This window comes from Pholis gunnellus (assembly GCF_910591455.1).
Source record: "Pholis gunnellus genome assembly, chromosome: 3".
NCBI classification, from domain to species: Eukaryota; Metazoa; Chordata; class Actinopteri; order Perciformes; family Pholidae; genus Pholis; species Pholis gunnellus.
This window is the reverse complement of record NC_136529.1, coordinates 12950172-12975109: the sequence shown is the minus strand read 5'-3', so window position 1 is coordinate 12975109 and position 24938 is coordinate 12950172. Positions and strand designations below refer to the sequence as shown.

Sequence of the window (24938 nt, the reverse complement as noted above, 5' to 3'; positions counted from 1 at the left end):
ACAATTTGGGAACAAACATGAAAAATGGAAAAAGTTATTCTAATTCATTTCTTACCATCCATCTATCTATTTCATATCATTTCTCAGTAAATAATGCATCAAATATATTCTACATATTGTTTTATAGCCAATAAGAATACTCTGGAGACAGTTCAGTATGGGGTGGAGGGCAGCACTACGTTCCTGGAGTGCCAGGCCAGGACTCCTCATGTGTCTCTCAAGTGGCACCTGCAAAAGGAAAACAGTGACAGGAGAAAAGAGGTGAGCAAAGCTTTAACTGCAAAGCAGTTACGTTGTTTCAAATGAATGAATGCTGCTTAAATTTAACTTTTAACATCTTAAAAATTACATTTTTTGAATTGTCCTCTTAACTGCCCTTCTTTCCAGATTCGCTCAGAGGGCCGCATCCTAAAAACAGAACAAGGTCTTTTGATCCGCTCACTGCAGTCCTCTGACAGCGGCATCTACCTGTGCACCTCCACAGAGAAAAACTTCAAACACACGCTCGTCAAACTGCAGCTTGTGGTCCTTTCCAGTCGCACGGTCAACAACGTGTTGGTGGAAACGGGCAGTCCGGCCCTCCCTCCACTGCAGTCCAGTGCCTGGACTCCGAGCGCCGGTCAGTACAAAGACCTGCTGACCATCCTAAGCCAGCCGGAGATGGGCCTGATCAACCAGTACTGCCAGGATTACTGGCAGCTTGGAGACGTCAGCGTCGGGGACAACAAAGCCAAAAGCCTGAAGGAGCTGAAAGAACAGAAGAAGCCTCGCAACCGTCGGCATCATGATGAGGAGACAACTCCCGCTGAGACATGAAGAGCTGGACATACACCTCATCACACTCCCCCCAGTCTACCTTTCCACACCACCTCCTAACACTGCAACCCTCCATTCAGGGGAATGACTCCAGTTAGAAAGATGAAATTATCTTAATGGACAAGACAGATACTGCAACCAAAAGCAACAGCATCAAACAGTTTCTATGTAACTGTTGGAAAAAAACACAATATTTATTGTAGGTTGTAAAAAGTAATTCTTTGTACCTACCTAGAAAACATGTTTTTTTGTGAATAGGTAAATTTGTGCAAATATTGTTGTATTATTGTTAGTGTTTATTACAATGTGTTATTATGTTGAGAATATCTTTATGTTTGGTGTTTTTGAGAAACTGCAACAATAACCGAGGACTTTGGGAGTATTCATAGATGGACACGTATTCAGAAAACTGTTACAGGCGACCATGTTGGATCACTTGACTGCTGGCAGTATTCAGTGTCTAAGCTGGAAGTCGAATCGCTGGTTCAGAGAAATTCTCGAACTTCCCTAAACTTCCTCACCAGAACTCTCTACTGTATATCAGACAGTTTTGTTTCACTGCGAGATACGAGCTGTTGACAGAATGATCACCGCATTTCTTGGGACACAGAAGAATAAAAGAAATGCCAACAGACTGCAAGATGGGACAACATATCGCGGTCAAACAGTCGCACGTTAACGAAAGGCCCTCTGTGGCAGGTAAGACGTCTCTCTCCTTTAAAGTTTGTGGTCCAGCCTGGCCTCAAGTAATGATGTTACATCAACCACTCAAACTCTTCCAAAATCCGTTGCTGCCAAGTGTTTTGTTTATGTGTGAATAACGCATCTCAATGTTGTATCCTTAACAAACGTGATCTTTGTAATAAGCTGTGTTTTGGGGGAAAAGGGTCCTTTTAATGGCACAAAAGCTGAAAATATAACATTGCCTTCTCCTTTCTCTTTTGAGATGAGAAATTCCAGCAGGCAGCTATATGTGAGTTTGTGACAGTTTGTGATTAAAAAAACAAAAACAAAAAAAAACATAAGACACAAAGCACCTTCTGTTGCCAAATCGGTAATCTTGATAAAACGGTAGATACTTCACATGTATCTGTGGCATATGCAGTATATTCATATAAGGCAGAGCATGTAGTTTGTATGCTCACAGGTTTTTTTGGCTCTCAATGAATCTAAAGGTTGCATTCCTGCCAGTTTCATGCTAAATATTGGTTTTTCTAAGTGAATATTTATCATTAATCATGTAAATGCTCTACGCTTCTATTAATTTGCAGCGACAAATGGTTCTGTATTTTCTATAGCAGCTGGTTAACAACAGTCAGCTACTTTTGTCAATCCAATGCAGTGCTATACTGCTATCATATGTGCCACATACGTCATATAAAAGTTCCATACAGTGAAACAAAAGTCACAACCACTAACACGCTGATCACCACTAAACCTGAAGAGAAACATGTACCAAAATCTTCAGAAGGTGGCTTTTCATTGTGCATGGCATGTACAGTGTAATGTATATGGTATTTGTCTAAAATGCGACGTTACTGTGGATGTCAGTGAATGTCTTTCTCGTTGTGGGAATATGAAAATACTATCGGTGCAAGAAAGATGCTGAAAGTACAGAAAGGTCAGATTGTGCTTTTAAATTTCAATCTCTCTCTCTGTTTATCTCTCCCTCTCTCTCTCTCTCTGTGTGTCTCTTGTTTTCTCTTTTTTCTCAAATTTGCATCTATTTCAAACATGTGCATCTATTTTATTTTCTCTGTTTGGCAGACTTTGCTCTGGGTCATTGAGGTAAATTAGTGTATGATATAATGCACAGTTGGTGTTATTGTAATGTTAAAAAAAATACCATCTTTTCTTCCTCATCAATGTTGCTGACTAATAAATTAAAGCTCTATATTTTATAATAACAGAGATTCTGTTCTCTTTGCTACATAGTCTGAAGGCTTTGTTATGTGTATCACACTGACTTCAGTGTTTGTGTCACTGATCCACAGTGTTGGAGGAAGCAAACAGACCCTATATTAAAGTAGCATTACCACACTGTAAATACCCCATTACAAGTAAATGTCTTGCATTGTTACTTTATTTAAATAAAAGTATATAATTATCAGCTAAATGTACTTTATTATCAAAGGTAAAAGTACACAATGGTCCGAAAAATGGCTCATTTGAGTGATATACAAATTATTAAATTATAAAATATTTTTTATATTACAAACTTGGCTGATTAAGATAGTTATTACAATTTATATTCATTGTTATATAACATTTTATCATGTTTTATAAGCTCATCTGTTTTCTATTTGTACAGTAACCTACAGCTGTCAAATTTGGCACAATATTGACCTGAGGAAATGTAATGGACTATAAGTATAAAGTGACATGAAATGGAAATATTCAAGAAAAGTATTTGAGTAAATGTACTTAGTTACATTCCACCACTGCTGATGACTCAGGAAGACTAAGGAAAGGAGTGTGGTAAAGTTAAGTTAAGTTACTGTAAGTGTTAGACAAACGTGCAATGCTCGCATACAGTTACTGCACACACATACATACATAATTGAAAGTGAGTAGATTAGGATCCTTAACCAGCTTCAGATTGAGGTCAATGAGATCTGTCAGGTGAAACTGCAAAGCTCTTTAAGCACTTCAGAGCTCACCCTTCAGTGTGCCGTATCTTATGAGAAATGTCAGTTTGTCTTCCTTCATTTTGGGACTGGTAGGTGAGGTCTTGGTTATTTATCTCAGTGACCCCATTTTGCAGAGTGCATTCTTCTGTTTTAATCACTCTATTTGACCTTTTTGCAAAAGTGGGAGTAAGTGTGGTCTTACATGTACTCCCACTTCTGGTTTAATTTTATTTTGGTGCTGATGTGAGATGAATCTAGTTTGGATAACTGAGTTCCCAGCAACAGGCACACTCAACGCTCAGGACCAAGTTATTTAGCTTCGCATGCTTCTCTTTTAAAGGCACCTATGAACAGCATAGAGAGATAAGCACTTGAGCCGATGTTCATCTTCCGCTGAGCGCAGCAAAGTCCCCCTAAAGGTTAGATCACTCCTGCACTGATGTATGTCCGCTTCTCCTCACACCTTTTGGCTCTGCCCTAAAACAATCCTGTCCTTGTGCTCCATTGGCCCTCCTCAGTCAGGTGGGCAAAGGATGCCCAAAATCCTCTCCTAAGACAGGAAAATACTCAAACATTCTCCAGTGTTTGCTGCGGCGCAGTTGACGGCACCGGTCAGGAAGGAGGGCGATCAGCTAGGACCTACTTCCATTTTTCCTGACACTTGGCTTTTGAGCAGAGGGGCCCAAGCCGGGAAAAACGTAGGATGGGGGCTGGAGCGAGCGCCGAGGAGAAACACTCCAGAGAGCTGGAGAAGAAGCTGAAAGAGGATGCCGACATGGATGCGAGAACCGTCAAGCTACTGCTGCTAGGTAAAGACGGTCAAGATTGGATACAATAACAGGAAACTTGGGTAACCCCCATGGTGACACATATTTAAAGGCCTCATAAGGCCCCATGCTGAGGCTGTACTCGACCTTAAATTCAGTCTATGGGACATAATTGTAGCTGGTGCATTACTTTGTCTTTTGTAAAATATTGGAATACTCTTTATTTCTAAATTATCAACACAGACAGATCTTGTGTGACGTAACTTTGTTATGGATGGACCATATTAATCTGAACAACCTTTAAAATGTACTTCATTTTATAGTTTAAAAAGCCTGTTTGTTTATATTAACGGTGATGAAAACAAAAAGCATGTTTGAGTAAAGTAACGGCTTAATTACCTGTGTCATTGAATTAGACACTTTAATAATCACTCAACTCAATCCCTTGTTAATCCTGAAACAACGGGTCCTCCAACACAAAGGGCTTAACCCTGAAGGACACAGATACGCTAATGCCCAACACAAACAGGGCCTGTGGCTGTAGCATTCAAATACAATAACCTGAATAGATCACAGGCACTATGTAATTAGTCGATAGAGGGGGGAAATTAGTTCTTTTAATAAAAATAAAAATGTTATAAAACATTGTTTGATTATACTATACTGGCACAGTTGGTATATTATACTGCTCTGAATATCTGTTGGGTTGTTGCAGATATTGTTTCACACTCAGCTTAATCATCTCCTAATGACAATGTAGGTCAGGGCCAGGGAAAGTTCCACCTGACATCAGCTTTGAACAAGATTAGACCTGAAGTAAGAAGTATTATGGTCTGTTGCGATCCTCTATGCCATTTGCCTGCAGTTTATATCATTATTATAACACACAACTTAAATAAAAGCACCAAAACTATAAGACTAAGATGTAGTCATATTTTTTCAAAATCCTTATAAATGTGGACCATTTTGTTTGGATAAAGTTTGAAATAAAAGCATAGATGTATTATTTATTGCAAATAATGACATTTCATGTTTTTCTACTTGCATATAGGTGCTGGAGAATCGGGCAAAAGCACTATTGTCAAACAGATGAAGTAAGATATTTGACTTTTGCACCAAAGCAGTGTCTCATTTCCTGTCCAACAGACTAATGCTATATTTTCCCCAATCAGAATTATCCACAAAGATGGTTACTCACTTGAAGAATGCTTGGAGTTCATTGTCATCATCTACAGCAACACCCTGCAGTCCATGATGGCCATTGTGAAGGCTATGAACACACTCAATATTAACTTTGGCCACGCTGATCAGCAGGTAACAGCTGAGAAAGACTTCAATGTGTTTTGCATAATTTGATTTCAGTTTATGTGACCCTGTCCACTTGCATCTGCCCTGCAGGATGATGCCAGGAAACTCATGCATCTTGCAGACACCATTGAGGAAGGCAGCATGCCTAAAGAGTTGGCGGACATCATTCTGCGCCTGTGGAAGGACTCTGGCATACAAGTGTGCTTTGACAGGGCCTCAGAGTACCAACTCAACGATTCCGCGGGATAGTAAGAAATCACACAAGATTCAAAATGATCCCATTTTTGTTTGTTATTGGATGACTTTTATCTCCCCCTCAGCTACCTGAATGACTTGGAGCGACTGGTCACACCAGGCTACGTGCCCACTGAGCAGGATGTGCTGCGATCAAGAGTGAAGACCACTGGTATCATCGAGACACAGTTTTCCTTAAAAGATCTCAATTTCAGGTCAATCAGTGCAGTATTTCTCAACAGGATGTTACCAAGTTACCAATAACTCATCATCGGCGCTGCCACTGTGCTGCCTTGCAAGATAAAAATGTATGCTTCTGTTTCCGTGCAGAATGTTTGATGTGGGCGGCCAAAGGTCAGAGAGGAAGAAGTGGATCCATTGTTTTGAAGGTGTGACTTGTATCATCTTCATTGCTGCTTTGAGCGCCTACGACATGGTGCTGGTGGAGGATGATGAAGTGGTATGATAACAGTATTCTATACAATCTGTCTCTTTTCTTTTGTTGGACAGTCAATAGCTGGTTAATTTGAAAGGTTCTTGGCTGGGACTTGGTAAAATCACAAATCCTTTCTTTCAGAATCGAATGCACGAGAGTCTGCACTTGTTCAACAGTATCTGCAACCACCGCTACTTCGCCGCCACCTCCATTGTCCTCTTCCTCAACAAGAAAGATGTGTTCCTTGAGAAGATCAAGAAGGCTCATCTCAGCATGTGCTTCCCCGAATACGATGGTGAGGTTCATCAAAACACATACTGTAATTTGCCGCACATTTGAGGACGTTAAAAAACGGTTTAATGTACCTCTTCATCTTGATTTCTTTCGCAAAGGCCCCAATACTTGTGAGGATGCTGGTAACTATATCAAAATGCAGTTCTTGGACCTGAACCTGCGTCGAGACATCAAAGAAGTCTACTCTCACATGACCTGTGCCACAGACACAGAGAACGTCAAGTTTGTGTTTGACGCCGTAACCGACATCATCATCAAAGAAAACCTGAAAGATTGTGGTCTTTTCTAAGAGCAGTGATGAGAAACCCAATGAAGGTGAGTAAAGTTTGCACTGTATTGTAATGATGATTCAGATTAAAATTTATAAAACTTTCTTTTTTATTTTACAGGGTGATGTTGTAGCCCCGTCACATTCCACAAATCCCCTCTCAATTCAAACTGAGGACCGAAGATGAAAACTATCCCCTCAAACCGACATCCTCAAACCAACGAACACAAAAAAATAAAAAATACTAATTTGTAGCTTTGACCAAAGACTATGGGTCAACTGAGACCAGAAGACAGCTCTTCAGTCAGAAAATCCTGTGCAGATTTCAGATGAGTTGAATTTTAGTCAAGCTAACGTTTCTCATGAGTCTCTTGAACTCATCTTTTGGAAGGCTATGCAATCTGTAGTCAAGACATCGAAAGCTTCCGTCAGTGATTTCTTCTGTACTAATGTGAATAGATGTCAGGCTAATGCATCTTTGCTCAACTAACTGGTCAGTATACAGCCAAAAAGCAAACGAGAGGGCCTCACCACCTGCAGATGCACTTAAACCTGTTAGAGATTTTAATGAAATTGTCACTAGAAATGGCTTTTATGTACAGAAACTCTGCAGCACGATTTGAGACACAAATCAAACAGTTAAGAAACGGAATTTTTAAGATTTAGAAAATGGCACTTTTTGCAATAGTTGAAAAGGGCCAGTGTAAATAATGAAACTGTTTTCTATTGGACAGTTCCTGAAGTGTTGTGATACCCTGTGGATCTGTAACACGGTAGAGTGATAGATGACTACATCCTGTACAGAAACAAATATTTGTAAACCTTGACTAAACATATTAAAGCTTCTGTAGAAAACTGAGTACTTTCCCATTTTTCACCAATAAAAAACAACACAGCAATGTCTTGTTCATAATCAGTTATTTAATATTTGTTTCTTTTTTTTCATGTTTAGAAGTAAACCTTAAATTTCTGACAGATTAAAGGCATCATTTGACATTTTGGGAAATACACGTATTTGCTTTCTTGCATGTGAGAAAATTGATATTTCTTTCATGTGTGTAAGGTACATTTTAAGCTACAGCCACCATCACTTTACAGCTGTAGCTTAGCTTAGCACAAACAATGGAAACAGAGGTTAACAATGAGCCTGGCTGTCTCTCCACCAAAATCTGCTTGCTATCATCTTAGAAGCTCACTGAATAACACATTCTTGTTCATTTCGTCTTCATTTTTTTAAGGTAGCCCTTTCCTCGTTTCCCGTTTTTGTGCTAAGCTAACCTAGCCAGCTGCTGAGAGTGGACTACCATACAGGGAACCATTTCACCAAATTTGCGATAAGAGATCAATTCCTATCCACTTAGTTTTGCTGACAGGTGCATGAGCGTGCCAGAGTCCTGCAGGACTTGCATATTTATCTGCAATTTCTTGAACAAACATTTGCCTTCCAAAATGGTTCAAAACTCTTATAAAGTGAATAAGCGTAATCCCCAAAATGTCACTATTTCTTTACGGATAATCTGAGACAAAGCGGTTGGGGTGATGTCAGCCAATTTTAAAAACTCAGAGATATCATTCCTGTGGCCCGGTGCAGTTTAGACAAAACTCGAGACTGTGAACAGCTGTCTCCCAAAGCCAAAGAAGATGCTGATGCTGTGATGTAATCGAGCCATGCGGCCTGAAACTCTGCTGAGCTTTATGGACACTCAGGTTGTTTGGTAAAATATTAACCAGCCCAGAAGAAATACGTCAATAGAGCTGTACACAAATCAAACATCACAGTTAAGGAGACATCACACAAGGTTTCTGTCCGTTTGGAACAATAATGAATATTCACAGTACAACTGTACTTCAGTTCAGTGCGGTTATTCTTTGACCTCAAATAACCAAGTTGGAAGATTTGCAATATAAATACCTAAGGCATTGTACGCAACAACATTTCTAGAAAGTATTTTTTATGAAAGCATTCATCGATTTCACTTTTTCCTGTTAAACCTGAGTTCTAACCACATGGCAATTAATGGGTATGATGGTGTACAATTACGTGACAGAGAAACTAAGAGAAACAGCAAATGGAAACCTCCATCTCCTCTAAACAAGAATAAACTATGCATGAGAGTCTGTGTACCAATACATCTGACAGAAAAATGATGGAAAACAAACACGTTTCCGCTCATTAACATAAAGAAAAAATACATTGTATGGCTTGTTTCGTCGTGTCTAAAAAAAAAAGAGCTTAATGTCATAATCAGTGTAAAACAGTAAATACACATGGAATGACATCTGTTGTGCAATATCGACAATGGCTTCAAAAAATAAAATGTTCTCCAGAAATAATATGCGCCGTTCCGCACCCAGAAAGTTCAAGAAAAATTGAAGGCACTTTAAAACAGCGAGTCATCCTGAGCCTTTTTCTCACCGTCATTGTTTGTTAATGTGCAGCCCTTATTTAAAAGCACTGATATAGTCAAGTGAATCAACTGCAAAGAGGCACTAATCATGTTTCGAGAGATATTTTGTTTTTATAGGCTATACATGTGTGGCTAGATGGCACTGTTCCCAGTAACACAGTATGATTCACAGCTCAGCTGTACAAATATCCACACACACACACACACACACACACACACACACACACACACACACACACACACACACACACACACACACACACACACACACACACACACACACACACACACACACACACACACACACACACCTTAACCAACACACCGGTAATTCTAAAATCCACTTGCACAATCTCAATTCATCACCAGGCAAACGGTAACGAACTATGACTCCTCATTTTCCAGCACCTTTGTTGACCACATGCTCACCCACCAAAGAGCAAAGCACCCGCACAGACTTTTAAGTAATACAGCAAGTGATCAAGCTTCTTCCTCAGGTTTCCTTTAGTGTCACTTTCCTGTCTGGATCCGGAGCAGCGGAACGGATGGGACGAGGATTTTGACCAACAGTGAATCCTTTTTAACCTCACTGCAGCCACACCTGGGGGTACTGAAGGCCTTTTCCATGCATCGTCTCACTCAGAAAAGTCCCACCATGTGATCGATCTGCCTCATGTAGACACTCTTCAATGGCAGACTGTACCGTCGCTCCTCTGGGATCCTGTTGCACTGTCAGGGAGAGAGAAAAGTAAGACCGAATGCATTTGATGGTGAAAGGTGCATAATAGGAGATTGGGAGCATTTCGATTGCCTCTAAACAGCTCTCAACATGGCGGCGCCGTGGCCAGCAGCTATTACAAACGTGCTGACAGAGCTAACAGTGTTTACCTGAGGGGGGGAAGTGGAGAGGGGTACTACGCTTCCGCGACGACACTGTCGATCGGGTTATCAGCTGTAACCGGCATATGACAGCAGCGCAGCAAGGTGGCCGTGAGCTAACCAGTGGGGCACGCTCCCGTGCACTAAAAGCGTACGCGGCAGGCCTGGCTATATACATAAAGCAAGGAGAAGCTCGAATAACAACACACACAGAGGAAGAGTGACTTCATTCTCTGTTCTGATAGACATTACTCCACTATATCTTTACATTGCAAATCGTTTTTTGCTGCTATATTAATGCTCTAAATGTCGTATATTGCTCCTTGATACTGCACAATATCATAACATGTACTTTAAGATTATCATTCTTTTTTTAAAATCACAACATAAGTTACATAGACTGAAAACGAGGACGGTGGCCTTACATTGCTGATGTTGCTTGGTGGTGCTGGTCGGTTGTTTGGCTCTCGTTCTGCCAGCACTCCCTCTTCACAGGGGAACAAGTCGCTCCACTGTTTCTCCCTGAAGCGCTTGTCGATAGGCACAAGATGGCCCTCTGTAGTGAAGATGTACTTGTTGTCGGATTTGTGAAGTGGGTTGTCCTCATCAAACAGCTGCAATGCAAGAGAGACATTTGGGATGAGTTGAGCCAAAAAAAGGGCCTGAACTGTATTCTGACGATGGCCTGGTGTTGTCAGCAAAATCAAATAGGATTTTTCATCGATATTTTTGATTCCAGCTCGTCAAATGTTGGGATTTGCTGCTTTTATCTGATTGATAAAATTGAAAATCAAATACATCTGGGTACACGACTGCTTGTTTGAACAGAACAAGCAATTTGAGGATGCTGCCTTGAACTCTGGGGAAAATCTGGTTTCTGACATTTTCGAAAAGTTAAGCCATTAATTAAAAAAAACCAAATGAAATCATCTATAAATGAATCTATAAATACCCATACATTAATTGCAGAAATATTTTAAAATATAAGAATATAGTGAAATTAGGTTATAGTGAACATTTGCTTGTTTGTGAAATTGTATCAGGTCATTTACTCCAAACTTTATATCCAGGAAGAGATAACATTTTGTCAATTGCAATAGCTTTTTTTACAACCATCAAAACTTTACAACATTTATAGAATCATACATAACAAAGCTCCATCTCTGGCATGCTCAGGCTGTTACTTACCAGGTAAAGGTATTTGCATGTCTCACTGAGGAAGAAGCTCTCCATGCGATCCTCTTTGGATTTGTCCACGACATGGTGGAGAGTGGCGTACCCACATCTGCAAATGAAAAGCTCAGCTCAGCTTATAGCATCAAATCATTGTAAAAATTCCAGAAAAGGTATATATTCCACATATATTAGTTATATATATATATATTCCACACCTGACTTTGGTATTTTTCTCAAGGCTCTGAAGAATATCCATTCCAACATGCAAATAAAAGGGATTTTTTGTCGCCTGGGGGAAGAAAAATAACTCTTTAGTAAAAGATAACAAGCCACCACCACCAGTGCTGAGTTACAACAGGTCAGTACCTGGTACAGCAGGTAGGTCGACTCAGCCAGCTCTGGTCTCAAGGGGTAGAAGAGCACATCAGGAGCCTGCAGCTGCCAGTTGTATCTCTCTGGCAAAGCCCCAAAGCGCTTCCAGATGGCATAGTAGAAGGCGTGCAGGCAAATTGCATTATCGACATCACCATTCAGCACCTGGTGCACAGAGCGGCAACACAAAAGTTCAGTTGAACGTAACAACACATATTTTACACTTGTTTATACGACCGGTCGTGTGTGTAATCTAACCTGCAGCCCGGGAAAGAAGGCCTGAAGGGAGTCGATCCAGGTGTTCATTATTTCACCGCTGAACATGTTGACATTAACATAAAGAGGTGGGTCGCCCTCTCCTTCATTGCATGACTCTCTCCTGGAAATACACAAGAGGCAGAAGAGGGTTCACATTGGGACACAGTTGAGTGTGTTTGCTTTTTTTCTTCAGAATTCAGCTTTCCACAACCATCAGTTAGACAAACAATACTAGTTTACTCCTAATAATACTATTATTTTGCATAGCTGAGATCATTTCCCCGTCTCAGGTGCGCCCTCATGTGAAGCTCCCAGTCCCACCCACTGTCACCCACTCTGTGTCACATTCTGTCAGTGTGGGACTCACCCTCTCCTCATGTGGCTCTGAATGCTCTCATAGGAAGCTTGGAACATCCGATGGTCCTCTATCTCACCAAACAGGATGTACGATTTGAGCAAATACTCATAGAAGGAGTCCATGCCGGCTCCCAGACCGCTCTGTTTGCCAACCCACTGGCCTGTTTGGATGTTAACTACATTCCCTAAAGATTTACAGAAAAAATGCATTAAATTCTATGATAATTGTAGGTATCATATCTACATGTTGAAGACGTAACCATGCTGAGCAGTAGCTTTAATAAAAAAAAACAACAAGAAAGGAAAGGAAAAGGAGGAAAAACTCTTTTTATGTAACTACACAGCTGTACTTGCCTAACAGGCCGGTTTCGTTGCTCCTCAGGTTCCACAGAGCTCTGACAGCTCGCCTGGCCACCCACTCAAATGTCGAATCTCCAATCAAGCGGCTCAAAATCCCAAACTCCACCAGCAGGGACCCAGCTCCTGCAGTGCACGTCTCATTGATGCTGTCGGGAGGAACTCCAGTCTTCAGGTTCACCTGAATTTTAGATACAAATCGATAAAGATGCCGCGTGACATTTCAATCTTTACAGTAGGGTTCCCAGGAGGTCATGGAACTTCACTCACATGAGAACTACTTTAGTCTGTGCTATGACTCTTTGAGTACCTTGTGTGTATCTTAGCAGGCATCTGGTGAATTTCTAACAGCCTCACTCACCCTGGGGTAAGGAATGCCTGTGCTGGTGTTCTCAAAGGCCGGCAGTAAGCGGACAGCCAAGTCATGAGCCAAGTGAAGCAGCTCATTATCGTAACCATCAAAGCCGACCTTGCCAAATGGATGTTTCGGGTCCGTCAGCAGGATGTGAGATGAGATAAGGCTTCCCAGGATCCTTCAAAAGAGAAAGGGAACATTACACTGGGGTTCTACACGGAAACAGGTTCTGAAATTCAAAAGTCCAATTAAGTTGCTGGAGACGCAATCAAATCATGGCCACAATCAAAATTATGAGCATGTTTTGTATCTACAGCAAGCTGGGCCATTTCTTCTTGTGTGTATGAATAGTAGCAACATTTTGTACCTGATGTTTGCCTCAAACACCTGCACCGTTGAGTCCTTGTCAAAAGATACAGTATCTATAACCAGCTTGACAGCCTTCTGGAACTCTGTCACGTTGCCGAGCACCTGTAGAGAAAAAAAAAACACATTATACTGCATCAACAAGTTTATCTGGTCGCATGACTACTGAATGGCTGCCAGGTACTTTGCTCAAATTCTATTTTTATCAATATAGATAGCAACTATTGTGGAGAAGCTCCAGTTAAAACTTTGAGCCATCCTGTTGCAACGTCATAGAAGAGTCGGTGCACGTTTATGAAAACTGCAACATGTTTAAGTACAGAGATACTGTTGGTGCCTTTGGCGACACCCTGGAGTATTGGCTCCACCTGACTCCATGTCACTAGACGTTTTGACTGTGGCAGGAAGTGCTAACCACTGCGCCACAGAATGTCGTGCAAAACACTGCGTCGGGGGGGGGGGGGGGGGGGGGACTCACATTTTCTACCTCGTCTAATGGATTAACCGGTTATTTAAAGTTAATATATTGCCAAATGCCAATACCAATCAGTCTGTTACATGTTATAATCAATACTGCACAGATTCTATTTTTTGTATTTCCACCTTCGTCTCTATAAGAGCCATGAGGAAGAAGAACTCTGCCGACTTTCGGGCCATTGTATGACATAAGGACACAGCACAACTTACCAGTAGGGTGTCCAAGGTGTCAATCAGCGTGAGGGAGTAGTTCCCCAAGGCGTCGTTTATGTTGATGTTTGACCTGAAATCAAAGCAGTGAAACAGACTCAGTGGTGTCTTTGCAAAAGAGGGAGAAGGAATTAACAGAGAGAATATTTTAAGTCCAACAACAAAGTGGACTGTTTAGATGTGAATGCAAAATCTTCAGAGCAACAGAAACATACCAGGTTAACACAAACATGTGGATTTCAGGGTTTCCTTTTTGAATAGTCTGACATCACAACAATTTAGAATATTAACACCATCACTAAAGTTGATCTGAAGATAAAGGGCGGTTATTCTCCCTCGTTACATCATTATTATCAGAACAGGTTCACTGCAACTAATAACGAAATCCATTATCAGTTCATTTTAAGATTATTTTTTCTATTATTTGATCATTAGATCTATATAAACGTAAAAAACTGTCCAAAACGCTGGAAGCTGGAATTGGGGAATGTAAAACATTTGCCTATTCACCTTATCTTAACCTCAGTTGCCTTTTATTGTTGTTTTGTCTTTGACACATTCAATGCAACGAGTGCATAAGTATCACTTTGTACAAACCGTTGACCCTGAAAGTGTGAGATAACAGTGTGGGGAGTGAAACTTCTGATATGATATTTTAGTGTAATTCTAGTCTTTCTGTTTCAGTGTGCAGCACAGGGGAATAACATGCACAGGTGTTTCAGGTTTACTTTTACACACTGAAACAACTGTACTCCCCTGAGCGCAACATAAGAACTGTGTCCGTTTGGGTATGCAAACGCATAAAATAAGATAATCCTTTATTAGTCCCGCAGCGGGGACATTTACACAGCAGCAAAGTGGACAGTGCAAACAAGGTACATGGTAAAAAAAGAAACAAAAGCAGCGAGTATTATAAATAAGTAATAAACAGCATCTTATGCTTTCTGGATTTCCTTCTGCCCTTTGTGTCATTAGTTGAGTGTGATGCTTTTAAAATTAATCTAAAATTATGTGGCCAGTAAATTACTCATTAAAGTAATTTCTTTAACAAAAAAAAGCCAAATATTTACTCTTTCCAGCTTGTCAAATTTGAATATTTAGCTGGTTTTCTTAAGATTTTTATGATAAACGGATTCTCCTTTGGTTGTACCAACCAAGCGGTTTGAAGAGGTCACCAAAAAGATGGGCAGGTTTCACTTTTTTCTGGCATTTAATAGACCAAACAATGAACTGATACAATATGCAACAGATCATTAATAACAGAATAGTTAGTTGCAGCCCTTGTGTCTTTTTTCTCTAACCTTAAGAGATTTCATATTTCCACAAGGTCTAATCCTAATCTCAAATCAATGAGACAGAAACGCCCTTAGACCCGCCTCCACGACCTTTTTAGGGATCTTAGTTTACTGTACTGTCCAATGCAAATGTGTCTGAATGGTAACCTGTTCGTTACTGAGCAGCAGCGGGCAGCACAGAGCAGCACCAGGCTAATATGATTATAAAGTACATGCAAATAGTACAGTCTGCAGAGGACAGTTAGGATGTAACAGACTGTCCTGCAGCGACCTGTGCGTCGGATGAAACCACCACCACCACCACCACTAACAGCACAGCAATGAATACACGTGTATTAAAGAAAACATGAACCTGCTGCAGATAAATCAGGACAGCTTTGAATGACTCACGGGTTCAGCACGTCTGGTCCCCTCCCCTCGCAGTCAATGGGATTCAGTTCGTCCTCTGGAAAGGCATATTTCATGTAATTGTCATACCCGAAATAAAACATTTCTTTGGCCATGTCCTTCATTTTTGCTTTCAGTGTGTCCGGGAAGGAGCTGTACTTCCGGACGTACTCGTCCTGGTTGCCATCGAAGAAGCTCAGGTAGGACCTCTTGGGTGACGCCTCTGCAACCTTTGCACAGGTGGTCGCCGCCTCTTCATGTCTGTGGCCGTGTATCCGTTGAGACCACGAGTTACCCCTCGGATCGGTTCCCTTCTCGTCCCTGAATAACAAGTCTAATTTGTGCAAACTGAAACTAAGTGGGAAGTTGAACCCCAAGCTGACGTTAGGTCCGAGCCCGAACGCTAGCCACAGCACACAGCTGAGAGAGAGTCTCAATACGACCAGACCGACTACTAACGACCTCCATTGCATATTTGCCCCGGCTCGATCTTTAAACGCATAATTTAAGTCCACACAAGTCTGAGGGATGCACGACTGTGAGGTCCTCCGTGTGTCAGGTTGAACTACACGAACAGACAGGCTGCGGTGATTCCACCCAGCACGCTTCCTGTCAACAGACCAGCCCCTCCCCGGTTCCTGAGCTGTGATTGGCTCTTCCTTTGTGTCGTCACGCAAAGAAACGAAGCGAGCTCGTCCTGCGATTGGCCGCAGAGCTGTCAATCACCTGGTTGCGTTTCGTGGCAGTCCTGGCGTGTCTCAATTCAACTTCTGCGCCAATAGAAAACAGCCACAAGAGTGAGACGTTCAGGGGCACAGAGCCTTAAAAACGGAATAGTTAGGTTCATGGTTAGGTTTTAGATTGACAATAAACCGCCGAGGAATATACATTCATATACCAGTATATCGGTACTAAGCACTTGCGTAGATGAGCTCTCAGTGCTATCATATCAAACTCGGCATGGCTCTAAACAACCTCTACCTAAGCAGTGGTGCTTATTTTTAAAATGTGGTGTAGCTACAAATTGTATGTGCATTTCCCCCCAATACTATATTCTCACAATAATTGGATCATACTAGGCTTACTGTATTAAAAGTGGCCATACACCTCTATAGTGATGTTTTAAAGTGTGTGAATGAATAACAGGACAATGTCTTAATTAAAAAGCATGCCTTTTTATTATTTGAATATACTGAAGTTGTGTTTTTATTTTATTTTTTAATTCTTCCCAGGTATGCACACCTTGCATGCTGCTTTGCTTCAGAGGTGAGAGACATTGCACAAGGCACTTTGAATTCTGCCACTCTCTCAGCTTCGAGGCAGCACAAACATCCTTCCACTGAGGCTACTTACAAACAGAGGCTAATATGCACCACACAACTCCATACAGCTTTTCTTTTGGTACATTCAGACTTTAAATAGAATCATATATCCATACACGCACATCGGTAAAAATCATACTAGTTTGATATTTGTACAGACTAAATGCACAGTTTTCTAAAACATTTTCACGAAAGAAGAAAACCTGATCAAGCGAAGGGTGACGGTCATCAAAGACGATCACGGAGCAGAGCTCGATAGCCGACTGTGTAAATAACACTTCTCGTTATGTGAGGCCTGTTTGACAGTATCAACCTTCCTTCAAGAGGGCGTTGTTGTATACCTACTTAGCGTTATAAAAAACACTGGGTATAATCAACCGGGTAATGCCGAAATGGTAGACCGAAAATTATGTTCCGACTCTTAAGTTAAAGAACAGCTTTGAAGCATGAATAATGCCAACAACATTTCTTAAATTTGTTTTCAGAGTCACATCTTTAGTAGTGCATTATCAGGGTTTGTGAAAGAACCACAAGGTGAAAAAGGGGGAAAATACATGTGTGTCACGAGCAGAACAGAGCAGCATGTGAGTTGAAGTGTGAGTTGGGGGGAGGGGGGGGGGGGGGGGGGGGGGGGGCATGACAATAACATGAACAACAACTCCATTTTCAGCTCCTCCTAGATTTTGAGTGCTGGATGAGCCACTGAAGTGTGATGTCTGCAATCAAAGAAACATGCTGGGTCAGTCGGAGGATCGGTTTATGATTCAGGCATTTCTAACTCACTAGCAACACAAGACATGATTGCATACAATTTTGGTAAACAGCTACACGGAACCCCCATTAAAATACTATCATAATCATATTTAGTGCGTGACATAATGACACAAGGGTGTAGGTTTACAATGAAACCTGATGTTTTAAAAAACATACAGAAGTAAAAGAAACAAATCAATTAATCTAAGAAATTGTTAATTACATAAATTGTGTAAATTGTTGCTTTATTAATGTACTATCCAGCTTAATATCATGTTTAGTTTCCTTAACTGAGCCCTTTGAGTCATTAACTCACCAATGTTGTCTTTCTCTTTGCAGGAAATGGAGTAGCAGCATATCTCTCTGTCCTGAATAGCTGCCAGATTCCTTTAAAAGGAAAAATAAACACAAGAGAAGTATGCGTTCAGGCTGATCATCGATCCCACTCATCTGCAGCTTGTGGGCCAGAGTTTATGGCCACAAATGTTTCTAACCCGACAGCAGAGGGAGCCAGTTCCTTTCAGTAAACTACAACTTGACACGGCTCCAGTTATTACAAATAAAAAGGAATGAAACAAGAAATGGTTTTAATTCTTATTATTTCTCTCTTTAGCATAAAGGTGGATTAACTGATATGGGATAAAACAGATATAAGAATAAAGTTTTAATATGTATAGACCAGACATAGTTTAAAATAATAATAATATTTTAATATTAAATCTCAAGTTATTCCTGCAGTAAACCTCTAAACAACAATAAATAAAGAGTCTGCAGTGCACTGATGTACATAAAAAAAAGAACAGATATGTGAATTCAGCTGAGATTAAATTGAATAATACGTTACGGTCTTTGCACCATCTTTCATACTTACATTTTCTCAATGAGCTGCTTTTCATCTAGAGCACTGGGAATATCCCTTTTGTTACCGAGCACCAAAACCTAAAGAAAATCATTGAAAAAAATCAATTGAAATCTGCGACTGCAGCAAATAATCACTAGCAGAACCCACACATAGTTTTGCATGACTGGTGCAGAAATCACACTTACAGGAATTCCTTGCAACTGAGGTTTGTCTAATAAATTATGAAGCTCGTTTCTAGAAGCCTCCACCTTTTCTTGATCTGCTGCGTCAACCATGTACCTAAGAATGAGCAACAACGAAAGCATTAGTTCGATGCGTTTTACATACATTTACAGTACGTCCAGGTCAACACAGAGCGCTTATTCGATTTGTTCTCATTTGTTTTTCACACAAACCTGAGAATCAAAACTGAGATACTCACACGATTGAATTAACTCCCCGACAGTAGCGCTCCCACATGCTCCTGAACCTCGGCTGCCCTCCTATATCCCAGATCTACATGTACAGAATGAATGAATAATTATCACCTTGTAAGACCAAGGCGCTGGTTTCATTTCATTAGTAACAGTTAAACTGTGACAACAGCAGTTGGATTCAAATACCTTGATGGTGACGTTTCCTTTAGTGACTTTCCTCATATTGAACCCGACTGTAGGAATCATGTCTTCACTGAAATGCCCGGACTGAAAGGAAATACACAAGTATAAGTCATTTCTTGTAAAACTGTATGAGTTTTGATTCTCCCTGCAGAGAGCATGTGTGGGGCGGGATTGCATAGATAGAAAACAGGGAAACAGTAGGAGTCGTATGTACAGCTGTGTGTGATTATTCGATCAAATCTAATATAATTATGACAAGCTGCCTGGGATCTCTTGTACTTTTACAGTTGCACATACTTTTAGTAGCTTGAAGTCTAATACTGCTCACTATACAGTATTTAAGATTTAAATGGACTACGAAAAAAAGTAATATATGCTGCAATATATGACTAAAAACCTAGTTTATTATATACAATCCTGTGATAAGGCAGAGACTGGTATTTGTGAAAAAGCAAAAATGTTCTCTTGAAACTAAGACAAACTGATTAGGCCTAAATAATGTTTCACCGAAATGACCAACAAGCCAAATGCTCTCCACATGCTCCAGCCTTTGTGAGTGCTCATTAATGCAAACAGAAGTGAGCAGAAAACTCAACCTCGGCATACAGAATCTGTGGCATTCCCCCTTTAACATCAAAACTCACAAGCTGCGTCTATTCCTTCTCCCTCCCCTCCTCCTCCTCCTCCTCCTCCTCCTCAAACCAGCGATCGTGCACCGTCTGCTGAACGCACTCCTCACAGCACATGACCTGCAGGAGTCAGCTGACGGAGCTAAGTGGAAGTGAGTGCAGCAGTCTTATGACTGGGAAGGAGGATCCACCCCCGCAACAAACATTCATGCACTCCTTTGTGTCGCTGGCTGGCAGAGCATTTTGTTTTCCCATCAGTGTGAGAAGGAAGATTAAGGGTTGCATTGAGTTAGCCAACTTCCTCCTCAGGCACCAGTCCTGTTACCTGACGCCCAGACTGCACATTTAACAAACTGTGAACTTTTCTGTCAAGACATCATCTTCCCTAAAATATACACTTTGCTTTCTCCTGATCACCACGTACATCAACATTAGTAGTAAGAGCTTCTCTGGTAAAAGTGACACCAGTTTCTGAGCAGATTGTACTTTTTATATTTTCATGGGAATTCTGTGTTTGAAAAACAAATGGCTGTCAATCTTTTAAAGCCCAATGTGACGTCTTCAAATGGCTTGTTTTGTCCCACCAACTATTCAAAACATAAATATATTCAGTATATAAAGATATGAAACACATTTACTAACACAATTCTACCAACTGATTAATCAATTCATCGTTTCAGCTCTATTTTGAGATATGTATCAAATTGAATCAAAACATAAAACTCTGTCAATCCAGTTAAAAAGACCTTTTAAAACGTTGTGTACTTTGTGAAAGTACTGAAATCGCAACAGATTAAAAAAGCTCAACAGATCAGGACAGACCGTCACAGTCTCAAGAGAAACTTTACAAATAAAAAAATACATGTGTGCAAAATGTTATGACAACTGCAAACTGACTAACAACTCCAGACATGAAACTTAAGCTTACTTTTTCACAACATGCTGTTACAAACTCAGTGGCTGCCCAGTGATTAGCTAATGAAATATTGCTCCACCAGAAAACCGCCAGTTTTGAGAAATCTCAAAGTTGCATAAAGTTGCACAAGAGAAATGGCATTCATTAAAAAAAACACAAATGCTCTTTAGCCTCAATCACAGGAAGTTAACACCAAAAGATACAATCTGTGTGTGTGTGTGTGTGTGTGTCTAACTGTATCACAAATTGAAGAAAAGCATCAATTCGTGTTTGTGTTAAATGCTACATTTAACTGTTTTATGTCACTGGTCACCTGAATTCAGGCATCAACACCAACAATAACCGAGGCACAGATCTTCTTTGTAAATATGTGACCAAAAAAAAAAAATGGATGCACAAAATTAAAAATACCTGAGCCAGTCTGTATTCAGTCAGCTCCTTTGTAACTGGCTCCTAACATCTTGAGAATAATCTGATAATTTAGTTTAGCGTCAGTTTCAACTTGTTCAGGACACCTAGTGACTTCTGCTCACGACGAGGCCTACGTGTGATCAGATGTTGTTGGTCAACATGTTGTTATGTTAACTTCCTGCTGGCTCTCCGCTTTGAACTCTGTGTATAATGATCCCACAGTTGGGTAGAGATAATAATAAGCTAATATGTGCATGCTGCGTTTGGGTTTAGCATGCTAAACAATCACAACACAGTCAGAACTAGCCGACAAGGATCCACCAGTTAGCTCAGCTGACTAGTTGACGCAAGTCAAACAACTGACTGGGGTTTCATGTTTGTTTTAATGGACGCTGTTGTCCCAAAAGAGTAACGTTACATCGTTACATTGGTTTAGTGTGTAGCAAAGACCTAGTTAGCTTAACTCTTATCCCGTTATTAGCGCTAATAGTATTAGCATTGCCCAGAGCAAGGTAGCTAGCAGCTGAAGACTTACAGCGATCACGTTTACAAATGTCGTTTTTCCCGAATACTGGAGACCGACCAGCGTCAACTCCATCTCCTCCTTCCAGAACAGAGTCTTGAACCAGTCCAAAAGCCGGTTAACTAGTGCCAGCATCTTGAGGTCTGGTGTTCACGCTCCCCTGTGGTTGGGTCTGTTTTCTCCCTCCCTGTCAGATGTGGCGTTTTCCCAGCGAGGAAGGGAAGTGGGACGCAGGCAGCAGCTGTCATATGATCAGTCTGCAGAAACGCGCCCGACAGCGCCCCCGCTGGAGCATGTAGGAAGTACACCCAATAGCAAACGCCACCTAAAGACTGTTCAGATTTATTTTAATTAAAATAAGACTTTTTACCCAACAAAAAATCTGCTCCCCTGAATATTATACCAGGATCCGCATTCTTCTTTTTTTATTGAACTAACATGTCAAGAGAGAAAAGTACACATACGGTCACACCTTTCGTGTACTGCTGTCCCAGCTTGAATACATACATTAATAACACAATAAACACACAGACACAAGGGGGAGAAATGTACAGTACATTACATACACATAAGTAATTCCTGCCAGTCCGCGGCCACAAACTACAGGGCCACCAATGTGTGCTATCCTTTGGTGTATATGTTCCCAAATGTTTGTTGGTTTGTTTGTTTTACCATCAGTCACTTTTTAAGAAACTAAATTATAATAATAATCTAAAAATAATCAAAAAGTAGAACCGTAAGCCTTTTGGTTAGTCATTATTTACATCAAATAAGGCAAAACAACAATTCTCATCCAAAATGCTGAATGTAGGACATTTTAGGACTGTAAAATAACATGTGTTTGTTTTCAAACTTTCCTCATTAAACCTCCATATGTTGGTCAGACAAATGCTGATCTTTAACTTTCCGCTGGAGATCGAACCAGAGACCTTTCACTTACACGCGTGCATCTCTGCCCTTAACAGGTTTCTCTGTATTTAAATGTGTGCTGATAGCAAGCGAGATGCCTTTTACCACTACATTAATATCACTAAAGTGAACAGACTCATCATGTCATCTTACACTTGTTATCAACAAGTGGTGACTTTTTACAGATGCAGAAAGCCCAAACTGTTGCTGTTCTTGGATTCATCCTGCACGATAAGCTCGAGCCCACTCTCCTCCTTCGACAGGTGAAAGTCACTGGCATTGGTGGAGACTGTTAAGACTTCCGTTGGATTATTATCTGGATTAGAGAATAAATACAAACAAAATATTTTCAAATCAGTAGCATCATCACATTGCAGTCATGTCATAATATTATGTGTGTGTCTGTGTATTTCCATTAAGGCCCACTTACATGCTTTGTTCTTCCTCGGGCTCTTTACACAGGCATAAGATAGAAACACAAGGAGGGTGAGAGAAAGCAAAACAAAGCCGATGCCAAGGATCAGATGAATGGGGTCTATTGCTTCTCCGTGCGTCTCTGGTGAAACATCAAGTCAAGTTAGTTCAACTCAGCTTCATTGTCATTTTGTATTTGTGTAACAGAAGAGTAAAAACTTTTATGTTGCTTCCACTTACTGCAGACATTCTCTTCCACATCAAAAAACGTGTTATTACGGCATGAAGGCTCACACGTATATGAATACTTGATCAACCCGACACCCAAGGTACTCTCTGCAAAGACACAAACGTGAGTCCACCACCATTCAATCAAAAAGTGATCTTCTTTATTTGTGCAATATTTTACCAAATTTGATCCAGACTGAATTACTGTCAACAACTTGGATTGCCGTGACGTTTTGTACAGACAATCGAAATGCCTAGACTAGAGGATGAAATCTAATGTCGCCTTGATATTTTCTCTATTGCCACCATGAGGTTGACATTTGCATTTCTTTGGGAAATATTGAAAAACTTATGACATTACCATCCGCCTCAGCTGTACTTTGTGTTAAGTGCTAGATAGTTCAAGTCAAACCACATGAGTGGCATGAGTGGTGTACGAGTCTTGTGATGTTTCGTAGGCTATGTTCTGTCTTCCCCTTATCATAAAGGTCATCTTTGAGTTTGACGTCTGATCAAAGAATGAAAACATATGCCACTCAGCACTGCTTGCATTTCCTGAGATTTCATGTGGCAAACGTCTTGACATAAGCTTCCTGGACATTGTTAGTTTGCTCTCCTTTTACTCACTTTGAAGTACAAAAGGGGCCAGAATGACAGATGTGACAGCAATTTGGGAAAACCTCCCCAATTGTGTGTGTGAACTGAGCTATTAAGAGATTTCAAATTATTGCATGAATACTCAAAATAAATTCATTCGTATCAATTATAAATGATGTGATCTTGAAATTATGGACTGAGTGCATTCCAACCTACATGATAGCAAATGTCTGTCTTGCACATTTGCACATCTTGACAGCCCGACATGATACCCACAAAAACAATATACAGTAATTGACATCTTCAAAGTCCCAGCAGCAATTCATTTAATAACCACAACGCATTTATTTGTTTAAAAAAAAAAAAGTACACTCTCACCTGTCCTCTTCAGTTTGTACCCCATGACGCATTTGTTTTCCTCACACTTCGAGCAGATATTGTTGGAGCACAAGAAGCCAGAGCGGCACGAGCACTTTGCATTTGTGGTCGGTGTACATTTCTCAGCATAATCTGTAAACAGACATGAAATCAAACCACAGGACTTCTAGGTGATAACAGTATTTTGTCTTGATTTAAATGTATTGGCTACATCAACTGGTGTTTCACTAGAGATCCACAGAGAGCAGGAATATCATTTTTTTTTCTAATTCACAATATTTACCACGAATTACAGTCTTACCTTGTTGGCACGACTGACATTCTTGACATCTGTCAAACAAGTGATATTGGTCCGAGAAGTATCCGTCTTTACAGGGGCTACAGACATTTAGCTGCTCTGAGCAAAGACTCTTCTTATACTGACCTTCAAAATAAGAAACAAATTCAATCAGTCTCTCTCAAGAATATGGATAACATCCACACACTTAGATGAAACAGTTTAACAGATTTCTATGAAATACAGTCAGTCTTATTTTAAAGATGAATTATGTGCGTGTCTTACCTGGGGGACACAGGTCACAGCATCGCCCATCTACCCGATCCTGTCCAGCACCACAGGCTGCAGCTATAGTCCTGATACTCAATGCACACATTACTGCCAGGGAAAGGCTGAGAGGAACCATTATGACCAGTGCTCTGCTCGTGCCTTCAGGGTTTTATTGTGGCTGTTTGGTGACGTCAGAGTGG

The 24938-nt window shown here is 40.6% G+C and overlaps 5 protein-coding genes across 7 annotated transcripts in view; 2 read left to right on the top strand and 3 right to left on the bottom strand.

Annotated features, from left to right (window-relative positions):
- LOC306694099 (semaphorin-3F-like) overlaps positions 1–2700 on the top strand; it is a 48914-nt gene extending 46214 nt beyond the window's left edge. Inside the window, exons 18-19 of the mRNA XM_079156816.1 lie at positions 128–261; positions 388–2700. Coding sequence (XP_079012942.1) covers positions 128–261; positions 388–816 — 563 coding nt within the window. The 3' untranslated portion in view covers positions 817–2700. The remainder of the gene's footprint in view (positions 1–127; positions 262–387) is intronic.
- A 1445-nt stretch (positions 2701–4145) lies between these two features.
- On the top strand, positions 4146–7009 carry gnat1 (guanine nucleotide binding protein (G protein), alpha transducing activity polypeptide 1). Its single transcript, XM_079157020.1, has 9 exons — positions 4146–4255; positions 5265–5307; positions 5386–5527; positions 5612–5769; positions 5842–5970; positions 6086–6215; positions 6333–6486; positions 6584–6800; positions 6875–7009. The coding sequence occupies exons 1-8, from the start codon at positions 4150–4152 to the stop codon at positions 6772–6774; spliced, it is 1053 nt and encodes a 350-aa protein (XP_079013146.1). The 5' UTR covers positions 4146–4149; the 3' UTR covers positions 6775–6800; positions 6875–7009.
- Positions 7010–7654: 645 nt separating this feature from the next.
- Positions 7655–16221, bottom strand: edem1 (ER degradation enhancer, mannosidase alpha-like 1). 3 transcript variants are annotated; one of them, XR_013767697.1, is made up of 13 exons: positions 15654–16221; positions 13969–14041; positions 13283–13386; positions 12922–13093; positions 12558–12741; positions 12214–12388; positions 11847–11967; positions 11583–11753; positions 11432–11505; positions 11229–11325; positions 10466–10654; positions 10050–10208; positions 7655–9890 (listed from the first exon to the last, which is right to left on the bottom strand). XR_013767697.1 is itself a non-coding variant. In XM_079186149.1 (12 exons), exons 1-12 carry the CDS (start codon positions 16121–16123, stop codon positions 10110–10112), a joined length of 1929 nt encoding a protein of 642 aa, XP_079042275.1. In that variant the 5' UTR covers positions 16124–16221; the 3' UTR covers positions 7655–10109. The 3 variants fall into 3 exon arrangements, 2 of the variants coding, with proteins under 2 accessions (XP_079042275.1, XP_079042276.1); XM_079186149.1 differs by having other exon boundaries at positions 7655–10208; XM_079186150.1 differs by lacking the exon at positions 10050–10208.
- A 594-nt stretch (positions 16222–16815) lies between these two features.
- On the bottom strand, positions 16816–21866 carry LOC306715903 (ADP-ribosylation factor-like protein 8B-A). The gene is made up of 7 exons (XM_079186385.1): positions 21678–21866; positions 19190–19270; positions 19009–19082; positions 18773–18866; positions 18597–18664; positions 18042–18112; positions 16816–17688 (listed from the first exon to the last, which is right to left on the bottom strand). The coding sequence occupies exons 1-7, from the start codon at positions 21798–21800 to the stop codon at positions 17639–17641; spliced, it is 561 nt and encodes a 186-aa protein (XP_079042511.1). The 5' UTR covers positions 21801–21866; the 3' UTR covers positions 16816–17638.
- A 298-nt stretch (positions 21867–22164) lies between these two features.
- tnfrsf18 (tumor necrosis factor receptor superfamily, member 18) lies at positions 22165–24874 on the bottom strand (the record flags this gene model as incomplete). The annotated part of the gene is made up of 6 exons (XM_079184148.1): positions 22165–22890; positions 23005–23130; positions 23229–23324; positions 24192–24323; positions 24493–24615; positions 24754–24874. The coding sequence occupies 6 exons, from the start codon at positions 24872–24874 to the stop codon at positions 22754–22756; spliced, it is 735 nt and encodes a 244-aa protein (XP_079040274.1). The 3' UTR covers positions 22165–22753.
- Positions 24875–24938: the final 64 nt, after the last annotated feature.

Bases quoted from the DNA above. Each gene is read 5' to 3' on its own strand.
- LOC306715903 (XM_079186385.1), bottom strand. From the start codon at position 21,800: ATGCTGGCACTAGTTAACCGGCTTTTGGACTGGTTCAAGACTCTGTTC. The intron at 18,867-19,008 runs GTGAGTATCTCA...GCTCATTCTTAG, and splicing joins CGGGGAGTTAATTCAATCGT to GTACATGGTTGACGCAGCAG. The intron at 18,113-18,596 runs GTAAGTATGAAA...TTCCTTTTAAAG, and splicing joins AAGCAGCTCATTGAGAAAAT to GAATCTGGCAGCTATTCAGG.
- edem1 (XM_079186149.1), bottom strand. From the start codon at position 16,123: ATGCAATGGAGGTCGTTAGTAGTCGGTCTGGTCGTATTGAGACTCTCT. The intron at 13,387-13,968 runs GTAAGTTGTGCT...TTTTCTCTACAG, and splicing joins ACACCTTGGACACCCTACTG to GTGCTCGGCAACGTGACAGA. The intron at 11,968-12,213 runs GTGAGTCCCACA...GTGTATTTCCAG, and splicing joins CAGAGCCACATGAGGAGAGG to GAGAGAGTCATGCAATGAAG.
- gnat1 (XM_079157020.1), top strand. From the start codon at position 4,150: ATGGGGGCTGGAGCGAGCGCCGAGGAGAAACACTCCAGAGAGCTGGAG. The intron at 5,971-6,085 runs GTCAATCAGTGC...GTTTCCGTGCAG, and splicing joins TTAAAAGATCTCAATTTCAG to AATGTTTGATGTGGGCGGCC. The intron at 6,487-6,583 runs GTGAGGTTCATC...TCTTTCGCAAAG, and splicing joins GTGCTTCCCCGAATACGATG to GCCCCAATACTTGTGAGGAT.